Source organism: Camelus bactrianus, chromosome 2 (assembly GCF_048773025.1).
Source record: "Camelus bactrianus isolate YW-2024 breed Bactrian camel chromosome 2, ASM4877302v1, whole genome shotgun sequence".
In the NCBI taxonomy this organism is placed as follows: Eukaryota; Metazoa; Chordata; class Mammalia; order Artiodactyla; family Camelidae; genus Camelus; species Camelus bactrianus.
In genome coordinates, this window is record NC_133540.1 from 85,778,676 (window position 1) to 85,801,783 (window position 23,108).

A 23,108-nucleotide genomic window follows, 5' to 3' on the forward strand; every position below is an offset into this window, starting at 1 on the left:
CTTTGCTTTACTATTCCGTATGCTTGCATTGCCTTCTATCCTTCTTTCTTACCCCCTTAGACAGCCATAAGATCTTGATGCTTTTATGTCACTTTACAAATATTTCTCTGACCCTCATCTGATTTCTGTTTGTCTTTGAGGTGCTCCCACAAGAACCAGCATTTATTACCATCTTAGCATGTCTTACTTTGTGTGGCTACTTTTGTGTTCTCCCTTCTCTCTGCCACAGATGATAAACTCATCTCATTAGAAAAATGTACACAGTACAGGCAGTTTCCCCACCTGACTTACCCTGCCTCCAAATATATGTATTTTTCCACCTTAACCATTGCTCTTAGGTTAATACTGCAAATTTGTAGCATTATCTGCTAGGCTCTCCATGAGCCAGACTATTCCATGTCATCTCCTGCAACTCCTCCCCTTTACTTCTACACGTCAGCCCCACTGGCCTTCTTGCAGAGTTTGCAAGAGTTCATGCCACTTTCCACCTGAGGGAAGCTTCTGCCCACCTTCATCACAAACACTGTTCCCCCACCAAGAATGCTGTCTACTCCCCACCTCTCATTTTCACCTGGAAAAGTCTGATTCATCCTCAGGTTTCTAGACTTAGCATAGATATACCACATATGCTCATGCTCAGTGAGGTCTTCCCAACACGCCACAGTGCAGTAAGCATTTCATTTGTAGAACATTTCAAAACCTTAGCATAAGGAATCCTTAGGAAGTTATATTTGTAATATACATCTCCCAACTAGACTGTAAGTTCCAAGGAACAGTGCCTATGGCTGTCTTTCTCAAGAAGCTGTTGCTGTGAATCCACCTGGAGCAGTTTTTAGCATGTGTAGTAACAGTGAATAATCAAGTTAGGAAAACATGCAAAGACTGAGAAACAATGCAAGACAAGGATATAGGGCCAGATAATAAAGGATCCTAATTGCCATGACAAATAGTTTATATTTTACTGAAGAGACAGTGACGATTCATCAAATGTTTATAAGCTGAAATGATCTAATATATGCTTTGAAGAATAAATCTGGCAGCAGATTATATGGCTAATAAGGTGGAGACTGAAAACCAAGAGACCGTTACAGTGGATTATCAAAAATGACTACACATATCTTCTGTCCTCTAGGCAATGTGACTTTGCCATTCTTCCTATTCCAAGCCTTTAAATTTGAGCTTGATCACATGACTTGCTTTGACCAATGGGGCACGAGTAACTATGATTCAAGTATTTGTATGTCAAACAGAGAATAGTAAGTACAAAGGCAAATCATGTGTCTAAAATGACTGACTTTAAATGGTAATATCTTTTCTTTCTATACAACTGAACATACACTCTCTCACAGTCTAAATTATGCTGGTAGAGCATTATTATTTTTAAGGAAATCTATAGAATTTACTTTGCAGGGCCTAAAGTCTACAGAGAGTCATTCAAATATATTGTCATAATCATTGTTGCCTTTCCTCAAAATATTCTTATTTTCAGAAACTGCTTTAAACATCACCAAATCATTTCCATATAAATCTCATTCCCTAAGGTAAGTTCCATGCAGATGATAATAGGATTTTATGATTGTTTTATTTGCCTCCATTACGGTTTCAGTAACTCTGAAATCATGTTGACTTTATGAAATTGAATTTAACTCTGGTTTCATGAAAGCACAAGTATCAATCAAGATACAATACCTGATTCTCATACATACAGAATTTTTGGTATTTTCCTTGAAACACACACCCACACTCTCTCATAGGATATAAGTTTCTGAGTAGAATTATTGCCTTAAAATTCTTCTGTAATTATTTTCAGTGGAGCATATAGAACACCTTTTTCCCACACATAACAGGATTAATCTTTAATAGCATTATTTCTATAAGCAAGTGCTAACCCTTGTCTGCCCTCAGACCAGCCAATGAAAAGTTATTCTGGTGATATAATGCTTGTTAATTTACTCTCTTGCAGACAGGATTCGGGAAGATGACTTAAAGAGCATCAAACATGTATTGAATTTAACTCTTTCTCACATGACTAATTTTAGCTCATAAGCCACCTCTGGTACTTCATAAACACGTTGCTTAGGACAGCCCTGAAATAGTTATGCAAAATCATTAGACTAGAGAATTTCTTTTAAGCACTGGTATCTGTACCCATCAGCCCTTGCCAATAATAATTCCTCATCTTTCTTGAGAAAGCATTTACTTCTGTATCCTGGTCCTTATGTAAATAGACAAAGAACACGTTAACACTAGCCAGCAGCAGATAAACTGTCCCAGGCATAGATTCTCATGAAAATCAAATCAAAGGGAATAGAGTTCTTACATTTTTTAAATCAAATTCAACTGTGAAAAATCAAAATCAAAATCAACCTGTCAACACTATGTACAAACTTCATTTTCACAACTGTCTACTTTATTCCAAAGATAAAAATACTTGAAACAAGTGTTTGCATAACCAGGTGTGTTCACAGTGAGGTCATCAACTTCTGCTAATGAGTAATTTACAGGGCTCTGTTGATGCAGCTAAATGCTTATTAATATCTAGAGAAGTCCTAGCCTAGGTCAAGTGAAGACCTATTACCCATCACACAGTCTAATTCTAGTCTAAGTGATAGACAAGATAAATGTGTGTTACTTTTCGGCAGTAAAGTGTGCAAAAATGCAAGACACAGAGCTACAAATTTCAGGCAGGTGTTATTTCACGCAACAGCCCGTTCTCATTCCCTATTCCTCCACCCCAAACTTCACTTTTTGAGCAAAAGAATACAGTAGTATGCATGCTGTGAAAAACATAATTTGGAAGAAGAAGGTCATAATACCCGAGCAGACCCATGGTTTATCTGATCTGAATCTCACCCAGGAAGAAAGTAACTCAGACTACTAAGTCAGCTGTAATTTGAAGTGCTGGATATAATTCAAAGATGATGAGCCATGAGTACTCATAGTACAATTGTCAGAAAATTACTATATTAGAACTTGTCCCTCTTTGTCTGTTTTTCCAAAATATCTCCCTAACCTTTTGAGAAAACTGAGTTAATTTTTGGCACATGAGCCTTTCTTGGGACTTTTCTACTTGTTCAAGTTATGGTAATATAGTTGTATTGGGATGGGGGTGGAATTATAGAATCACAGAATGATTCAAACCTGGCTGTGAATGTATCTACAATATAGGAGAGTGGTAGGTCATTTTAACTTCAGTGAGCCACATTTTCCTCATCTATTAAAATGAAATAATAATTAAATATTAATTATTAAAGTCATGTGTATGAAGTTCTTGGCAAGTAGTGAGTATTCAATTAATAGTAGCTGCAGTTATTATTATTTTTCCATATGTACATAATTCCAAACCACTTCCCTCTTCAAAGTTGAAAACCAAATTACATAAAAAATGATTGTATACCCACAATAGATTCCCAATTTAATCCACCTTTTGATTGTGAAATAAGCCATTTTGTTTTCCAGGGAAGATTGAGTTCGTACTTGATTCATAATTTACTATACTATTCAGTAGTATTCTATCTTTATTAACATTTCAAAGTTAGTGCTTTACAAGTTTATGATTTTATATACTATCAATGTAAGTAATAGTAGTGTAGTACATTTCTTCCAGAGACCTGCTGAAATTTTTAAAGGCATTACTTTTCTAATCTTATAGAAAAGGTCCTACCTAGAAGGCATTGCTCATGCCATCAGGTCAGCTTATTAGAAAGTGAAAAATGCAGTTTGTCACCCTCAAGCAAAAAAAGTAGCTTGAATTTTTCAGTAAATTAACTTTAAATTGTTTTGATGTTGTTTGTATCTAGTCAAAAGCACCGACACATTCCTGCAAATTGACTTTGGATTTTAAATATCAAGGGCTAGTTAATTTGCTTTATCAAAATTTACTGAATGCCTCAGAGCACAGAGCAGTTCTAAGATTAAAAAATGACAGCCACCACCACAAAGAGTTTCTGCCTTCTAGGTGCTGGTGTCTAGTTAAAGGCGCAGACAGCACAGTGTGGTAAATTCCATAATAGAGTCTGGTATAGAGTGACTGGAAATAGATGGTGGAGCTTTTAATTCAGTGTTGGAAGGGTAAAGTTTCGAGAAAATTTATGGACAGGTAACATTTTATTGGCTTTTAAAGAATAGTAAGGAGTTTCTTATTTGGAGAACGTAGCAGCGTATTCGGGAAGCAGCGTATCCAGGTGGAAGGAATAGCAAGAGCAAAGGAAGGAAGGACTGATAATTCATAGCTAGCTATTTATGAAATGGCTGTTGACCTAGTCTAGTGTTTCTTCAGCACAGAGTGCATTGAATAGAAGAACGGCAGGGAAAGGACATGCTTAATATTTCAAAAATATTATCTTCCAAATCACAGTGTTCTTTTCTTTGTTGTGCACCATGAGAAGATTCGTGATACACACTAGCAGGATTTTTTTTTGATGATGACTTCAAGCTTATTTAGACTTTTCTTCAGGTAAAATAATATTTTCCTATGATTTAAAAAATGATTGCAGTATGCTACTTACACTTAAAGTAAATGTAAATTTTACAAACTGTAGTTCAAGAAGGCAATATAAATTGTACAAAAATAATACTTAAGTGGGCAGGGTATAGCTCAGTGGTAGAGAGCATGCTTAGCATGCATGAGATCCTGGGTTCAATCCTCAGTCTCTCCACTAACAACAACACACAAAAAGAGTAACTCATTAGTAAAATGAGGATGCTAACATCTGGGTTAGGTGCCACTGTGACTTAAAGAGGCAACAGAACACCTGACACATAATAAAGGCAATTATTAAATACGCTAATTAAAAATAATACTTAAGCTCTAGAAAACATCTACTGGTTTTATTCCTGAATTAATATTTCAAAGTCAGTGCTTTACAAATATGTGATTTTATATATTAATGCATATATGAGCAAACTTGTAAAAGGCAATACATCTAAATAGCATGTGATTAATAAGGTCAGAGTATGCGTGAAAGAAGTATTGTCTATGCTAACTTTGTACGAAAAGAGTTATCTGGAAAAACTTCATTGTTCTTATTCACACGGTGAAGCACTAAGCCAGTAAGTAGGTCAGTGCGTGGAGTCATTCACCTGTAATATTGTGGGTGTAAGAACATTCTTAAATACAACTTGCTGAAAATTCTCTGCCATTTTCTTTAAGTATATTCACTGAAGAAGTCTTCATTCATACCTTACAAGAGGACTGTGCGCGTTTTGTGTTTCAGATAATTTTAATATGTTTAGTGATTCTTATTAGACTTGGACTGGAATGCATTATCCACATATATACATGATGCTGCTGTTATAACAGGAACATTCTAATGTAATGGAACTGTCTTTATCCTGTCTCCACTCTGTGATCAATATTATGTATTTTAGAAGTAGCTAGCTGGGATTACACATAGTTGGATCAATCATGGGTTATAGATTTTCATCATGTAAGACTGAGCTACATGGAGATTCATTCTACAGTGTTGGCCTTATTGTGTTCTTTCTATACACACTGGATATCATACACAGAGGTGTGTGTGTGTGTGTGTGTGTGTTATAGTCTGCTTCATTCTAAAAATGATGTGAGGTTGTTAGGGTTCTATGTGTAGTGCAGAAAAATCTTCTATATTCTGTTAATTAAACAAGGAGGCCATTAGACTGAGGTGGTTCTAGTGCCGCAGCTGCCTGCATGAGCAAACCAAAATCTTAGCCTGTAAATGCCTCAAGGTTATAAAATAGAAACCTAAGGACAACCAATCACAAACAGCCAACTAGGCTTTAAGCTATAACCAATCAACAATCTGCTTGCTTTGCTTCCACCTTTTCTCTGTAAGTCACTCCCTGCGCACCCGATGGTGGAAGCCTTAACAACTACTTCAGGGTTGGCGCCACCCCATTTGAATCCATTTTTGCTCAAATAAACTCTTTACTTTTTTTTTTAATGCCCTCAGTTTATCTTTTAACATTTAAGTGCGTTTGAAAATATGAAATTCTTAGAAAAAATAAAAAAAATAAAGAATACTTTCTGTTTCCTCCACCAGCTGTTCAGAAGAAGGCTAGCTTTATCACACCAGTTCCCGGAGGCGTGGGACCCATGACGGTGGCGATGCTTCTCAAGAACACTCTTCTGGCAGCAAAAAAAATAATTTACTAGGTCACATGACAGCACAAAGCAAACTGAAGCCATGCTGTTTATTTACTTGACAAAAGGAAAAAACCTTTATATTTTACTACAAAGCTATTTCTACACTGTATTTATTTTTTTCATGGATGGAATCATTGTGGATCAGATGATTCATACAACTTAATGCATTTCCTCCTAATATTCACTGAATATTTGGAGTGGGTTTTAATTTTAGGAAAAAAACAAAGCGATGACAATGAAAACTTTAGTAACAGTTGTTTACTTTGTGAATAACATTCGTTCATAATATTAAAATAATAAAGGGCTCACGATAAGTGCATATATTTTTGGCACAAATATCTCAGTATGTTTTTAACTAACGTTTTGTCAGCTAAAAGGCACCCTTGTAAAATGTGATTTAGGTTTTGCTGTAATCGTGCTCAGTTTTTATATATGTTATGTTCTATATTGTATGCTGAAAAAGAGCTTACTTGCTAAAAGAAAGATAAAATATTAAAAATAAAATTTTGATCTCACATTTCTCCCGAATGCATCAGTTGAGGCATCTTAACGAGAAATGATGCTCCCTTCAAGGAAAGAAAATATTCAGGGAAGGCAAAAAATGCAGTGTTACTTGGGAAAGTATTAGGCATGTCAAATTGTGAATGACTACTTGCCATTGTAGAAATGTAATAAGAATATGTTAGGTTTACATGTAGTTTCCTTGTTCTTCTAGAAAAATATATGGACAACACCTCCCTTGAGGAATAATGGAAAATCCAAACGTAAGCCAATATACAAAACAAAATGAAGGTTGTATTTTCCAACAAATATCAGAAAAATATGCTGTAGTATGAGCATGAACTTCATTCAAGAATAGACGTTATGTTTGTTCACAAATCTAGAAATTTCATAGGAAAACATGCACTTCCCGTATGCCAAAACTAAACCTTAGGATGTGACTGAAAATCTACTGCTTTGTTGCCCACAGTTCTTCCCTCTTCTCTTATGGCATTTGGTTTTCAAAGTAGATGCCATGTTTCTAACACGATTTAGATTAGAAAATACATATGACTGTCAGTTGAAGGCTATTTTGAGACTACCCTGGGCACATAATTGTATTGTTTTCATGCCCAAATCCTAGTGTGTTTATGTGCCAATAATGATTCGTACCCAATGCATGTCCTTATTAGTGTGTATTCTTGATCATTCTTGTGAAAATAGACTAGATGTTTATAATTAATATTTCAATTGTATAATAAAGGTAATTTGGAAAGGAATACCTGTCTTCTTTTTCCTTAAGCTATCTATCTATAAGTTTCTTTTTTCATGTGGTTGTTATCTATTTCTTCACAGCATGCTGGGGAAATGCACATTTCTCAAACATGAAAGAAAAGGTTCTATAGCCCATTCCACACAAATCTTTGCCTAGTAACCCTGATAGAAGTTTAAATCCAAAGCTCTCAAGCAAACATTTCAGAAAGGCCCTCTTTAATTTTTAAGTGCCCCAAATTCCCAAAACAAACATACCAACCCAAAATAAATGTACAAGGAAAAGGCGAAGTCTGTGATTTTGAGCTTCCCCCTCTCCCCACCCCAAAATGCAAGAGGAGTTGTTTTTTTTAGATTTTTTGCCCCTTTGGCAAGGCTAAAATTCAGGAGTGAGCCTTTCCAGAGACTAATTAAAACAATGTAAGAGAAAAATTATTCTAACATTTGTTAAAAATGTAAGGAAGACTTTATTTGAGACTATTGCAATGGGGTCAAAACTATCGCAGTAGGGGAGACTGAACTCAACTCTGAATACAGCCAAGACAGCTATGGATTGATAGCCAATGAGCAGAGTGAGGGAATCAATGGATGGAAAACTAAGAGGAATTTGATTAGATGTCAAAGGTAGAGGGATTCTTGTGAAACTAGCTTACCATGATTCTTGATAAGGTTAGGCCAGCTATCAAGGGTAGGAGATGAGGAACTTGATCAGATATGACAGAGCCAGAGGGATTCTCCATAAACTAACTGAGCAGATTTCTTTGCTAAAACTGGGCTCCGCAGGCAGGCTAAGTCCATGCCTAGTTGAGAAAGGGACTCAAAAGAGCCTAAGTAAAGCCTGGCCAAGAAGGAAGCCTTTGCCAACATATAAAGGAAATAAAGTTGGTTCATTGGTACCATGACTTCATTTATACATACTTGGGGGGGTGCATAAAACATAGACATACAATTGCCTGGTTGAGGAGCTTTGAAGAAGTAAGTACCCTTCTTCTACAAGTATGTGTAAAAAGGACCCTGAAGAATTAATGGAGATTGAATAATATGAGGATATGGAGGTGAGAAAGAGTTCCGCATATATGTGTGTATTTTTATATATAAAAGCAAGGGTTACATTCATACTAAAATGAAAAGTGTTGGAGAGTGGTGGAAATACAGCTGGATAATAGAATAATAACAGAAACATATTAGAGAAATCCTGGATAAATCAGAATTTAGACTACATTTAGTCAGTGATGAGAGCTGCAGTTACAGCCTAGAGGATGTTATCACTGATTAACAGGAGGAAGTTGTAAAGAGGAGCTGATTTTGGAGAAGAGATAATATGTTCAGTTTAAGACATGTTGAGTTTGAGGTGATGACATAATTCATAGATTAAAGTCCTGATGTAATGTCAGTCTGGGATCAGAATAAGAATTCATGGCTAGTGATGAAAATTTAAGACTCATCAGCATGTATTAACCAGTAAATTCCTGACCTGTTTGCTGCCCATTGTACACACCCTGTGTCTTTCTACACTTGTCCATTAATAATAGCTGTCTTTAATTGAGCACCTATCGTGGTCTAAATGCGTTCTTTTTGTTGTTGTTGCTGTTATTAACAATCCTCATTTGATACGTGAGGAAATCGACACAAGATTATTAAAAAGTTTCAGTCAAGGTCAAATGGAGAGTAAAGGTCAAACTAGAATTAAAAAAAAAAGTCTTTTAGGATGATGGGAGCCAGAACCCACTCTCTTTTCACTATATCACTCTGCCTCCCCTCAGTGCTTGGCCCACCCCCACCTGGAATCCTTTCTCTTACCACTGGATTTCTAAATTCTACTCACTATTTCAGATTCACTTCAATGAAACTTATCCATGAAAAATGATGTGAGAGTTTGACTGAGTCCCACCCTCAAGCTCTCATAGCAGTTTGCACACATTCATGATAGTCATTCTTCTCTACCCAGCACTGCATTTATATATGTACTTTCCTTACTCCCCGAATTCCTTGAGGTCAGAGTCCACGCATGATTTGTCTGTTTGTCTTGCAAACAATACACCCAGCCTAGTGCCATGGATATTATAGGTAGTCAATATCTTATGAATGAATGGATGGCAACTGAATCCACGAGCATTACAGTGTAAGTTGAGAGAGAGAGAAGCAATGGGCTGAAGACCATTTCCTGCCAATGTCCAGCAACAAATTTTGGTTGTTAGTGAAAGAGCAAGAAATAAAGACAAAAAAAGGAAGGAAGAGAGGGAAGGAGAGAAAAAGAAAAGGAAGAGGAGGGAGAAGGAGAAAGGAAGGAAAAAATTAACTTAAGGGGAGAGAAGGGAAGAGAAGATACTTGCAGAGATGCTTATAACCAGGGAGAAATGAATAAATTAAAGACAGAAAAAATGATAGTGGAGTGCTGCAGCTCTTAGCCTTCTTTCTCACTTTAACAAGTGTTAGGAACGAATGCAAATATCAGTGAGGCCACATGCCCACCTCCCCCATTCTACATTCTACAGGATTAGGGAAGGACTCCGTGATGAGAGGACTGAGGACAGGAAGGCAGGAGACCCTCCTACAGAGTGTAAGTGGGATCCAGCAGGATGAGTCCAGGGGAAGAGAAGCTCATGGGATGATGAGAGCTATTTTCTGGTATGAACCTCAAACTCCAGTGGTAGACGAGTTTCTACATTATGTGACCCAATGCACCAGAGTGGAGAGACATCTAGGGAGACAGGGGTCCACTTCTCTCAGCCTACATGCATGCAAAGGCCACAGTTCATTTAACGTTTAGATTCTTATAACAGACTTAATTTACTGAAAGCTTGAGTTTAGGAAATAATTAGGAGAATCCCACTGAGATCAGTAAACTGACTCCTACCGGAGGACACAGCTGGGGAAGTGGAAAGGGCATATGATCCGGAATCTGAACATGAATTCAAGTCCTGACTCGAGGACGTGTCCTCTGGCAAGTTCACTTTATTGTTTTTGAGTCTTCATTCCTTATTTGCCATATAGGAATGGAAATCAGGCCTATTGTTTATTTCTTTATTCACTCAAGACAGATTCATTGAGTGTACGCTATATATTAGGCACTGGATTTGATGGGGCCAGAACTACTGAAGACAGAATTGGGATGTGCATGAGACCCTTCTGCAAAATGCCAAGCACTGTGCAAGCAGCAGTTGACAGTTATTACGAAGCTGGCTGTTGTGCTATGTCCCAGTCTTAGACATAAAGATATTTAACATTAGTCTTAGCATCTTCCTCCTGCAACTGCCATTGGTTGTGGTTTATTTAATTCTTTAAATGATTTCTTCTTAAATTCTCACCAGTGGGACAGAAGATGATTATTTGATTTATAATTCAAATATTTGCCTGGGAAAAATAGTATTCAGAAATTGTTTTAATAACAAACAGTTCAAAAACCCCACAAAAGCAGAAATACAGAATGTAGGCACATATAAAGTGAGCCAAGTTCTTTTAACTTTAACAGGATGACTCCTGTGGTTAAGTGATTGCCCAAGTTTAATGAGTTCGACAAGCTCATTCTTGTGTGATTTCTAAAGCCAAATTCATCTCTTAATGAAATGGCTCCTTTCTGGTAAATTGAATTTGCTGGGTGGACATGATGCAAATGACAACCTATCTTGACTTAAACAGGTTTTAAAGGTACAGAAAATATGAGCAATTGACATTCCTGGTAGAAAGAAGCAATATCTCAGTAAAACATATTTATAAATTATTTATAATAATTTGGGGCAAGTGAAAATTTATAGATGCTCCTGTAGTCACAAAATGTAATAGCAATAATTACATGGTTTGGCCTTAAAAATGGCACTTCAATAATCTTAAGTAGATTAAGAGAAAATCTTGAATTTGTATTAAACTTAAAACTTTCTATTCATTAGATGCACCAAACATTAATTTAATTTTAACTTCACCTTAACAGAGGTGGTGGTGGTGGTAGTAATATCTTAGTGCTTTACTGGTTCTCTCCAGCCTAATTACTGGGGGCACATTCTTAAGAACTGCAATTCCTGGAACTTAGTAACCCATTCCATCTTCTTAAAATAAGATTAATAGAAGAATGATATAAAGGTAAATGTTATACTCTTTAAAATAATTATTTTTACAGACCTAAAATAGTAAAACTAAATAGCAAAAATTCAAATGGAGTATTAAACCTCTATTTTTACACAAATTTAATTATTCTCCCCTGCCACTAACTTACAAAATATCTCGATTTGCAGGGGAACCCCATCGGTACTGAAAAGCATTTCAGTAAATGCAATTTCAGGGATATTTCTTTTACTAACAGGTTAAGCTTTGTCCTAGTTTGGAAACACCAAAACTCCCCCGTGTTTGAATCCTATATAGGTCGCTAGCAACTTTGGAGCTGGTACGGTTCTAAGTTCACAGCAAGGAGGCCTTTCCTGAATTCTGATTCTTTTTTGTGGTTTTAAGTACTTTTACAAACATGATTATGCCCACAGGTAACAGGAAACCAGTGTTTCAAAAGAAAACTTGATCACAGTGCTAGATAACACAGGTATCCTCAGCAAGTGCGCGAGCGCGAGCGCCTCGAGGCTTCGTGCTGCTGCCAGAAGTACATATTTTTTTGATTGGTAAGACCTGCCAGATGACGCTTCGTGAAATATAAATGCAAGAAAGAGAGCTCAATAAAAACCTTCCAGCCGTCAGTCTAGGAGGATAAGAGCAAGATACTCTTAACAAGTGTGGGAAATGGCTTTCGGAGTTCCAATGACAGTCTACTTCTTATTCAATGGTAGGTCATTTCTTTTTGATTTGTTAATTCTCTGTCAGTGTAAAGTGGGAATGGGATTTGTTTTCTCTGAATAAGTGAGGAGTTGGCTTTTCAGCAGTTGTTCTTCAGGACAAAAATCCAAACAAGGAGTCTGGGAATTAATTTAGTTTCTTATGTAATGTATGTTCCTGTCCTTAAATATTTTGATACCTCTTTTTCTGAGATCTTGAAAATGCTTACTTTATACAATTGAAGAGTAGTCGATATATTTTAACTATGATATAATAGCATCTTTGTGATAGGATTAGTTTATAAATGTATGTACTTTCTCTTAAAATTAATGTGCTTCTATCTTCTGTAATTATAATGTAGTCAGTAGAACTGGAATAGATAAGAAACTGTCAGGATATTGCCCCAGTCAGGTTATGGATTTCAAATGTAAATGAATTAAAAACAGAATAGACATGGGAATAAACAGAGTAACTCTCAATCTGCTGCCTGTACGTAGAAGGAGGCTCACCTGCTAAAGACACCTTTCCCTCCCCTCCACACAGCAATGACAGCCCTGACTGAAGAGGCAGCCATGACTGTAACAGCCCCAACCACAACCCAGCAAAGTAACTGGACAGTTAACACAACTGAAGGTATTTTCTTCACACTTATGTATCTCAAGAGACTTTTTTCTTTTTAAAATTTGAGAGAAGTTCGGATTGTGATAAAAGCAACACTGGAAATTTTTAAATATATATTTTATTATTAGATAATCATTTATTAGGATGCTGTTAAATGGAAGTGACAGGTAAATGTGTCAGCAAAGAACTGCCTTTTCAAAAGAAAGAAGTGAAGCAAATGAGAGAAACAAAGTTGTCTTCAGTCACTGTCCTGGATGTGAAACTTGTAACACTTTCTGCTTGATTCCTGCTGGGTTCCCAATAACCCACTGCATCCAGAGGCGGTCTGTCCCCATTTCAGCATTCTTGATGAGTGACTTCTTATTTTGATCTGTGATTATGAGCTTTGCAGCTGAAGAAATTATGGCCATAAGATGAAGCCTTCATCCACTTTCCTTCATCTTTGGAAAAGTCTTCTTTCTTGTTTGTTTTGGGGAACTTTTTTTGTTGCTTTAGTAGGTGCTATATTTCCTAACCACGTGTACCCAATTTTTGTTGTTGATGGTGATGATATATTTTCTTTCCTGTTTTATTATTATGATTAGAATATCTTCTGGCCACTGTAGAGTATTAGCATTTTTCCAGACTGTTTAAACTCTTAGACGAGAACTTGGAAAGCTCGTTACCTGCCAACACCTGTGTATCAGGTAGTTGTGATTCTCAAGCAAATCACATACCATCCCCCGATATGAAAACTGGCCATTTGACTTAGGACAGAGAAAACACCGTAACACTATATATTGCTCTCAGAGCCAGGCAAATACAGGAAGATAAAGTCAAACATATTGTTTCTGAACATGAAAAATAGTAATATTTAATTATTCTTCATTGCACCAATAATTTTAAGTTTAAAAAATTTACTTAAAATATTTTGCTCATTTGAGTTTTTGAATATATATCAATCTGCAAAATAAAATTTGTGTGTTAGGATAACTTTTAGCCAAATCCTTCATGTCTTTTGAACTTTTAAACAAAGAGAAAGCATCTTTGTTGGAAGATGATACTGTAGAAAATTAAAGTACAGTTGCCTCTCAGTGACGTAACAGTGTGCCCATCACCACCTTTTTTCTTCCCCAGTAGTGAAGTGCAAGTAAAATTCTCCAAGTTACAGGGAATAATAATGGAAAAAAGGGATTGTGAATATATCATCTTAGTGGTTTTCCTTTGCTTTCTTAATGGGAGAATTTTAGATTTTACCTGCTTTTTATTTAACTTAAAATCTGAATCCAGATTATTTTGTATATTACAAAGTTCTTCATGAAGTTATAACTAATATTCTTCTCATTAGGGGAAAGACAAGTCTCTAGTATACTCTTTCTTTGGAAATGTCTTCTTTCAATTCTCACATTTTCTAGGAAGTCCTGGTTCAGGCTTGGTTAATTGAACTTATTTAATCTTGAAGTAGAAAGAACCTAGCACAGTTTATAATGGGAATTCTCACTGACTTACAATTAATTATTAAGATAAGAAATTAGATTTACTATACCACAGTCAACAAAATGAATGTGATTTTTAAGGTAATGTGTTTTCTCAGCCAAAATGAAGTTACACAACACAGTATCTTGTTGGTCTTCGTGTCTAAAAGATTTAGTATTTTCAATATAAAAATTATGCCTTTTTGGATCTTTTTTTCCTAAAAACAAATGAGTAGTATTCTCTTAATCTACTTAGCGAGGCATGTAGGGGGTAACATGATAACTATGGATGAGGAGATCTGTTTATTCATGACAATGACAGAATAAAATGCCACTAATTCTTCTCGAGAAGAATTTAAGAATCAGTAATTAAAGTATACCACGAAGGACTCAATCATGTAGTTTGACCCAAGTGTCATTCCCACTGCATAAATGTCAAGGACAGGATAGGTGTATGTCTTTAGTACATCTAGCAATGAAGAGAAAGCATCCTGAAATACACATATTTTGCCACAGTACAGCTTCCCAAAGGGAAAATGGCCATAAAGAGGCTTCTGGACACTTGACCACAAAAGTTTTGCCAAGCGTGGTGACTTACAGAGTATTAGCACTAGAAATCAAAACCCAGATTTTCTAATTCCAACTGCATGGCTTTTCCCAGGATCTCATAATGCCTCTTAAATGAGTAAATTTTCTAATTAACATTCGAAGGTATTGTCTTAGCTGTGCTAAGCCTGAGCCATGAGTTGTTTCTGGCTTCCTGGATAGGTCGTAACAATAGCTCTTCTGAAATCAGTCAGGGAAAATGCTCCCTCCACCATTAACTACTTAAGGTAGTCACCATAAAGGGAAAGGGGAGTCTCATCTCACGCTTCTCTGGGGAGTGAGGAGAAATCAAGTTCATTTTCTCACAAGCATAAATCCAAATCTTCCTAAGTGCTGACTTCTTGGGTGTAAAGGGGAGAAAGAAAAAAACTGTAAAAGCTTCTATATTTATTAGCATCAGGCAACATTTGGGAAGCCTTGCTCAGGACAGCATGCTATGACTAGAAGCAATGCTGCCACCTTTTGGCAAACTTGTATCCATGCCTTATTATGTAGTTTCTAAAGAATGGAATGATCAATCCACTTCTACCTCCTAATTAATCAGTGATATGTCTAGATGATATTAACCCAACCTGCCAAAGGAATTAATCAATAGTTCACATGACTCACAAATAGTCTTAAAACTAAACGTCTTTTTACATATGTGTTACAAATCTACTATAAAAGTGTGACCCACCTCATCAGTTAAAATTGTATCTCCTTTTCTAGCTGACTACACAGAAGGACCCATTGCCTTGAAGTTCTCACGTCACTGCTTGGAAGACCACCACAGTTACTGCATCAATGGTGTTTGTGCATTCCACCACGAGCTGGAGAAAGCCATCTGCAGGTAATTGCAGAGCACTTCCCAAGTCCTAGAGATGGGAGGAGAATGTATGCCTCCTTGCACATGGTATTTCACATGGTATGTTTCCACATACCTCTATATCATCTAGCAAAAAGGGTACACAGTTTGAACATGATTGACCAGTCCTCTTTGTATTAGAATATCTAAGGAGTCTTCTTCTGACCTACCTAATCCTTATTACTCAAAAATATGGTTCCTAGGTTAGTATCATCTGTGTAACCTGGGATCCTGTTAGAAATGCAGAAACTCATGCTCCACCTCAAAACTACTGAATCCAAATCTACATTTTAACAACATTCAAAGATGACTATGAGTTTTCATGGGTTGATTATAGGATGAAATGAAACAGACTATGGCAAAACCACTTCAGGAATATAAAGTTCTGGATCAACTGAGATATTATCTCTATGATCATCAGTTTGCTCAGTATCCTCCTATAAAAGATCAGGTTAACAATTTTCTAGATCAACCCATGCAAGCAAACTACCTTTCCCTACTACCAGTGGCAGAAGTTGCATTACTATGGGGTTTTAATCAAATGATTTTTATAAAATACATAGCTTCCTCAGGACCTTTCATAGATTGGCTTTCAACTGGTGTCTGCCTCTTTAATTTAAATCACTTACTTTTCATTAAATTTTTTTTTCATTCTTTGAAATTGGTCATTTGTGTTTCTGTCATCCTGAGTTTTAAAATTATACATTATTTTCTTTTTTTAAAGGTGTTTTACTGGTTATACTGGAGAAAGGTGTGAGCACTTGACCTTAACGTCATATGCTGTGGATTCTTATGAAAAATACATTGCAATTGGGATTGGCGTTGGACTATTATTAAGTGGTTTTCTTGTTATTTTTTACTGCTACATAAGAAAGAGGTATGAAAAAGATAAAGTATGAAGTCACTGGGCACTCGTTCCTTGGACAAATGTGTTGAGCCCCTACCATGTACCAGGCATTGACATGTATTAATTTTTTTTAGCGAAAATATGACTATAAATCTGGCAAGTTCCTACATATTTATTTTGATGTCTTTTCTCATAAATCCAGACAAGAGGTAAAAATGTACCTTCAGTTGCCAAAGGGTAGTTCCAATTTGTAATTTCCCTTCATCCTTAACTCTGTCTGCCTACATCAAAGTTATAAATGAGGAGGACAGTTGGCCCACAAGGGTAAAAATTAAATGTGTTTTGTGCACAATTATATTCAGTGCCAAATACCACGTCCAGCAAACGGGGTAAAAATTAAATATGTCTTGTGCACAATTATATTCAGTGCCAAATACCACGTCCGGCACACTATAAACACTCAGTAAATATTTGTTGAATGAACAAATCAAGAAATGAGTATTAAATGAATGCAAATGCATGACAAACTTGGGCCATTTACCCCCAGACACCAATGAGGGTACATTCAGGAGACACTGTCTATTGCTAAAAACCTAAGAAGATAAGCTTAAGCCGCTAAGTATAAATTACTCATGTATTAATTATTAATTGTTATTTCTGGCTTTTCCACACTGGTCATTTTTCCTTAATTTCCATGTAAGTAGGGAACAGTCAAGAAATAACATGAGGCACATTAAAGAAAAAGGTATAAATACATTTCCCTTGCTGTACGTTATTAACTAGTTTGTCATTTTTTTAAATGACCAAACATGGCTACAAAATAAAAAAAAAAATTGTTTGCTTAACAATTGCATCTTAGAATAAAATCTGTTCTATCAATGGTGAACAAATTGATGTAAGATCTGTTATCTCAATTGCTTAAGAGACCAAGAAAGGAAAAAAACCAAAAAGGTAAGACCTTTTAATGCTAACAAGACAGCTGTCTGAGGTCAGGCTCCCTAAGAAGCAGAACCTAAGACAGGACCTCTTATGTGAGTGACTGGGAAAGGGAGCAGTCTAAGGAGACATATCTGTAATGAAGCAGGAAAGCTAGAGCAGAGGTAGGAGGTCAGCTAAGATGCGGCTTTAGCTGAAGTCTAGCCTCAAGCTGATTCCACAGGAAAAGACATGAATGGCTCTGCAGACCCATCCCAAGAATGTGAGGGATTTTGGTTTTAATACCCAGTGTCATCAAGCATGGATGTTAGGATGCTCCTGGTGGGGCAAGGGGTAGGGGCCTGGAATCCCCTAGGAATCTTCAGGGGAAGTCCTCTGTTTGGCCAAAACAATCCTCTAGGGAAGGATGGTGCTGTGAGCCTATTAGCACCCACAGCTGCTGGGGGGCGGTCCACCAGCGGGTAAAGGGGATACAGGTGGTGCAAGGGCAACTGCTACACCAGAGCGTTTATATAATTCTTAATGAGCTATAAAAACATTAGTCAAATTCACACGGAAACCAATGCTCTGTTCTAGGTGTCTAAAATTGAAATCACCTTTTAAGGTCTGTTCCAGAGGAAGACCACTGTGAGACTGTAAGAAATTTTCATGAGGCATTTGTAAAAATCAGTGGGCCCAAGACTGAAATCTTCAAGTGAAACAACACAACTTACCAAGCTGACTAGACTTGAAAATAATAGAAGTTGGGATCATGATGAAACGAGAGAGTACATGTCAATGTTGGTCCTCAGACTTGGCCATCGTGAGGGTGCCATGGGAGCCACGGGAGCAAGCTACAGGGACAGAAGTCAAGTCCAGAGTCCCACTCTGGGTTTTCTGCTTTTGTGTGGTTATTGCTTTTACTGCAGAGAGACTGAGTTTTATGCTTCCAACCATGTCAGATGTGAATTTTCATGGGAACAATCATCAACCTTGCAGCAAGTTACAGCAATGCCAAGCTTGGGTTCTTCATTGTGCTCGCCACCATTATTCTGGACCACTGTTCTACGGACTGAATCCCAAATATGCTGCTTTCATGATGTCTAAAAGAATGTGATGTCAACTATTAGGACGAAATCAGTATTATAGCACCTCCAGGGAACAAACGTGTGCCTGAAGTTTAGCCAAGGAAAAGAAAATTGAATGTCCAAGGCAAACATAAATCATATCCAGCTGGTGATAACACTGTGAAATATGGAATAAGCTAAAAAGTTTCTAATGACTGAAAGCTATATGGATATTGAGCCCTGAGTAGGCAAAACATTTCTATTTTTACATGGATTATAAAGCTTTCTGTCGGACTCACTGGTCATCGAATGTTTATGTTCATCACTTTCTCCCACTGTTAGTGGAATTACCTGACGACTATCTATTTGCACTTAAATTCTAAAATTCTACTAATAAATAAAGTTCTACAATTGGTTCTGAAATAGAAACTGAAGAATTGGACACAGGAATTTTTTCAGCAGCCAACAGCATGTGGAAACTTTCTTTACCATTTCTGAATACTCAATAGAGGATTCACATGTAGAGATAGACAATGGAACATTGGTAGAAACACCAGTTTGGGAATATTAAGGTTCTTCCTCTTTAATCATATTTCCTCCACCTAACTGGAAAAGTTTTGTGCAGGTCCCTTCATTTCTTTGGGCTTTGATTTCATTTTCTACAAAGTCCTTCTGGCTCTAAAATTTGATAGTAAGAAAAGAGAGACAATTTTCCATACCTGTGTTGCAAGTGGGACTATTCTCAGCCCATCTCTGTCCCCACCCTCACCCCTAACTCAAAACACATCATTGGATATCATCTTATGTGTATATTTTAGTGTTTGATTTGTGAAATAATAATTTAAGAATTTGTTTTTAAAGGAAGTAAAACATGAAATTAAAGAATAATAATATCTACCATTTCTCTGTTAGATCTATTCTAAAACTATGGACTTTTTTTTTCTATTGTGGTGTAGATAAGCAAAATAATTTTGATCATAAGATAGGTTAAAAGAGGATCAAACGTGAATATTTTTACAACGGTAGCCTAATAACAAGCCTTTCTCTTACAGGAAGTTATGTCTTTTCATTCACTTCTGAACAAAGCTTTACATTCTGCTTTCCTTTGAGTAGAAGGTACTTCACTCGCTTTGTTTTTCCTTCAGAAGGAATTTAATGCAGATGAATTGCACATCAGCACTTTCTGCATGATCTCACAAAGTATGCCCAGGTTACATCATACCAAGGAGTAGGGAGGTGAAGGTTCCTCCCAATGACTGCAGCGACCGCACCTAGAAAGCTAGGCTTTTCCTGAGCACTTCAAAAAGGTGTTAAAAAGCTGGGAGAGTCCAGGAAGAAATAATAAGGCTTAATTAAGGACTGTCTACTGATGAAAAGAAAGAGGAAGTGAGACTAGAGACTAGAGAGGTGATAACCTAAAAAGTTGATGCATTGTAATTGACTATACTTCAATAAAAAAAGTTATAAATATTGGTGACCTACAAATATTTCTAAAATGTAAACACAATTGAATAGAAATTAAACAACAAATTCAGATTCCTAGAATGCCAAACCAAAAAGTAAATCAAAATAGAAAACCAACAAATTCAAAGTTTTTCACCTTTGAAATAGTAAGCATTAAATTAACATTATCAGACCCATGGAGTGAGACTGTATGGAAATTTAGATTACAGTTTATGGGAAGCCATCTGTTTATGGCCGGTTATACAAAATAATCTTGTGATCCCATAACTCTCAGAGTTAATTTTGTGGGAAGGAATCCCTGGCATTCTTCTGGCAGTATTTATATATGTAAGCAGAACTTAAGCAGGAAAATGCATAAACATAAGATGTTCTGCAAATTTTTTCATCTTCTGGTTTTTTTCCAATATACAATAAGACTCTGAAAAAAGCCTACTAGGTAAGCCCTTGCAACAGAACTACATTTGCAGCTATCAGTGAATCATTAAATTAGCTGAGTCATTTAGGAAAGATGTGAGAACCTGTTTCTGGCATCTCTGACTAAATCAAACTGGCCAAGGGGTTCATCAATTTCTTTCATTTCCCATTTTGTCTCCTTCCTGTGTCTGCCCTTCAGTTCTTGAGAACACATTCTTAGGTCATCAATATTCAAGAGTGCTTCATTAGCATTTTGGAGGATGATGGGGGTGGGAGGAAATACTATAATTTCAGTCATGCCTGAGCAAGTAAATTTACAAAAAGGGAATTATAACTGCTTGCTATTGTACCTTCTTTCCCCAAATGACTTTTTTGTATAATTATGTTTTTATAACGTTTGAAGTAGATGAAATTATAACACATTTCATCTTTTAGTGTTTCCTGGCACAAGTCTAGTCCTTTCATTTTGAATTGTCCACTTTGGTGACATCAAGATTTCCATTCATTACATGTAATTGAAAAAAATGTCTCAAGGAAATAACAAGGCAAACATGAGCAATTTAAGCTTTTGATGTTGAACATAAGGACAGTTCTTCTCCGCAGAAGACCATGAGTCAACCATATAAGTTCTCTGCCTTGCAAACTGTAATGCACTCTGTGGTGTGATGTAAATATTGATATCCTACAACCCACACTCAAGGGAAGGGTTACCAGAATCTCTATTGCAAAATACCATTTTCTGGCTTACATCATAACAGCATGACATCAGGACACTAGCATCTGCCAAGATGAACTGGAAGTGTTGAAATTTAATTTGTCGGAGTCTGGCACTACTAATCTGGGTAAGTCCACATTTCTCGTCCAAATTTTTGGCACAGCCCTGTTCAGTAGCACATTCAGAAGCATATCTTTCAAATTTAGCTCTAAATCTCTGTTAACTATCAAGTCACTGAATGCACAGCTCATAGTACAAGAGCCTAAGTAGCTAATTTCCTAAGAATTCAAAGGCCACACTCCTTGAGACTATCCACAGGAATAAATGTGTCCCATCATTACAATTCACTCCTCGGCCAAAGCTAAACATGACGGACGTTACAGATTGTGGGCAACACTCATGACTTCCAAAGAAGCATCTCATAAAGATTAGAAATGTGATTATATGGTAACAAGAAAAACTGAACTGCTCAGTTAGGTCTTACCTTTATACTTTATAGCCTTTCTTTGTAATTTTTACATCTCAGACAATATTGGAGCATAAGTCATTTAGATTGAAATTCCATTAAGACCACAGTCCAGTGAGTATCAAACTCACTGTGCTTTTGATCTTTAAGAAGATGTTAATTAGGATTCTCATCTTTCTGGGAAAAAACAAAGGCATATCTATGCACAAAAATATTGATTCAGTGTTAAGTCCCTTCACAAACCAAGTTGAAGTAATAGTGCAATATAGCTACCATTTATGAGCACTTATAATGTTTGAAAAACATTATTAGCTTTATTTTAATTAATCCATGCCTGTGTGTAACTGAGGCTTACAGAAGACAGTTCACTTTTTCAAGGTCACATAGCCTTTAAGTGGCAGAGTCTAGACCTAACCGGGTAGATCTGATGTCAAAGTCCCTCCTCTAAACTCTATATGATAATGCTTCCTAAGATTTTATGTAAAATATTAGCGTTAGGGTTTAGTTTTTTGATGAGCTTAGAGATATACCCAAGGGAGCTGCACACAAATGAAAAAAAAGACTTTTTTTTAAGGTATATAAAATAATAACCTTCATCGTGGATCAACCACAAAAATTCCCTACTGTCATGTGCAGATTATTAACATATGCATACCATCCTTAGGGTGGGGCCAGAACAAGCTTCACGCTGCTGACAGTTGAATGTATAGTCGAGGGAGAGACTTTAGACTGTAAATGAACCCTGGTTTATCCTTAGGACTTACGGAGTAAGTTGGTCACTTGGAACACTTGATCCCAGCCTGTGGACAAGGGTTCTCTGGCATGAATGTTATCCTAACTGGGACACACTTGTTTCAGTTTGGTGATGAGATGAGGAGTGAGTGGTTTTCACATCAACAGGAAAATCTCATCAACCTCCTTCCCACCACATCCCTCTCAAGTCTACCGTAGTCCCACATATACCTAGGAGAAAAACAGTCAATGGTGGTGGCCCATCTTAGGGCAAAAATTGGAAGCAACATTAAAAAATCTGCAGCAGATGGACACTTAAAGGACCCGTGATCTGATCTGCTTGAGTGATTATTTAACTTTGCTGGGGCCCTTTGTACATGCTATTCTTGTCTGTTAAGTGGAGAAGTGATACTCTAGAGATGACCTCCACACTCCCCTCCTCACTGGAAGTTGTATGCTGAAAACGTGCAGCCTATAAGGCACATCCAGTCCACAGGCATATTTCCTACGGCTTTCGGTCTGACTCTATATTCTTCCAAAGCTTTGGTAAGAAAGAGTGTGCCCTTGACACCCAGCCTGCTTTCCCATTAAGCTACCCATGCAGGGTTCCTACGGGCCTTACCATCCGCCATCACAGTCCTTTGACTGGATTAATTTTAAGATCCTACCTCATCTAAATTCCTCTGAGTCTAGTCATCAGGGTGCCTGCAGAGGGCCTTGTTGTTCTGCAAACCACACAAGCCCTAAAGGAATCTCAGATGGATGGGTTGTCCAGGAACGTGCTCTTTAGGAGAACCCACACTCACCTGGAAGCTGCCAGGGGTGGCGTC

At 36.9% G+C, this 23,108-nt stretch overlaps 2 protein-coding genes across 8 annotated transcripts in view; both read left to right on the forward strand.

Moving 5' to 3' along the window:
* MTHFD2L (methylenetetrahydrofolate dehydrogenase (NADP+ dependent) 2 like) overlaps positions 1 to 7,386 on the forward strand; it is a 115,194-nt gene extending 107,808 nt beyond the window's left edge. For all 5 annotated transcript variants that reach the window (XM_074345073.1, XM_074345081.1, XM_074345098.1 and 2 more), the window contains one exon: positions 6,024 to 7,386. In XM_074345073.1, coding sequence (XP_074201174.1) covers positions 6,024 to 6,136 — 113 coding nt within the window. In that variant the 3' untranslated portion in view covers positions 6,137 to 7,386. The remainder of the gene's footprint in view (positions 1 to 6,023) is intronic.
* Positions 7,387 to 11,379: 3,993 nt separating this feature from the next.
* Positions 11,380 to 20,514, forward strand: EPGN (epithelial mitogen). 3 transcript variants are annotated; one of them, XM_010969337.3, is made up of 5 exons: positions 11,402 to 12,143; positions 12,677 to 12,766; positions 15,523 to 15,643; positions 16,383 to 16,535; positions 18,018 to 20,513. In XM_010969337.3, the coding sequence occupies exons 1-5, from the start codon at positions 12,101 to 12,103 to the stop codon at positions 18,070 to 18,072; spliced, it is 462 nt and encodes a 153-aa protein (XP_010967639.1). In that variant the 5' UTR covers positions 11,402 to 12,100; the 3' UTR covers positions 18,073 to 20,513. The 3 variants fall into 3 exon arrangements, with proteins under 3 accessions (XP_045362170.1, XP_045362169.1, XP_010967639.1); XM_045506214.2 differs by lacking the exon at positions 16,383 to 16,535 and having other exon boundaries at positions 11,380 to 12,143; positions 18,018 to 20,514; XM_045506213.2 differs by lacking the exon at positions 12,677 to 12,766 and having other exon boundaries at positions 11,391 to 12,143; positions 18,018 to 20,514.
* The last annotated feature ends 2,594 nt before the right edge of the window (positions 20,515 to 23,108 follow it).

What these genes read in the sequence shown, in the direction of transcription:
- EPGN (XM_010969337.3), top strand. Translation starts at nt 12,101, where the DNA reads ATGGCTTTCGGAGTTCCAATGACAGTCTACTTCTTATTCAATG. An exon ending in AGTCTACTTCTTATTCAATG is followed by an intron (nt 12,144 to 12,676) that starts GTAGGTCATTTC and finishes CCCTCCACACAG; the next exon opens with CAATGACAGCCCTGACTGAA. An exon ending in CTGGAGAAAGCCATCTGCAG is followed by an intron (nt 15,644 to 16,382) that starts GTAATTGCAGAG and finishes CTTTTTTTAAAG; the next exon opens with GTGTTTTACTGGTTATACTG.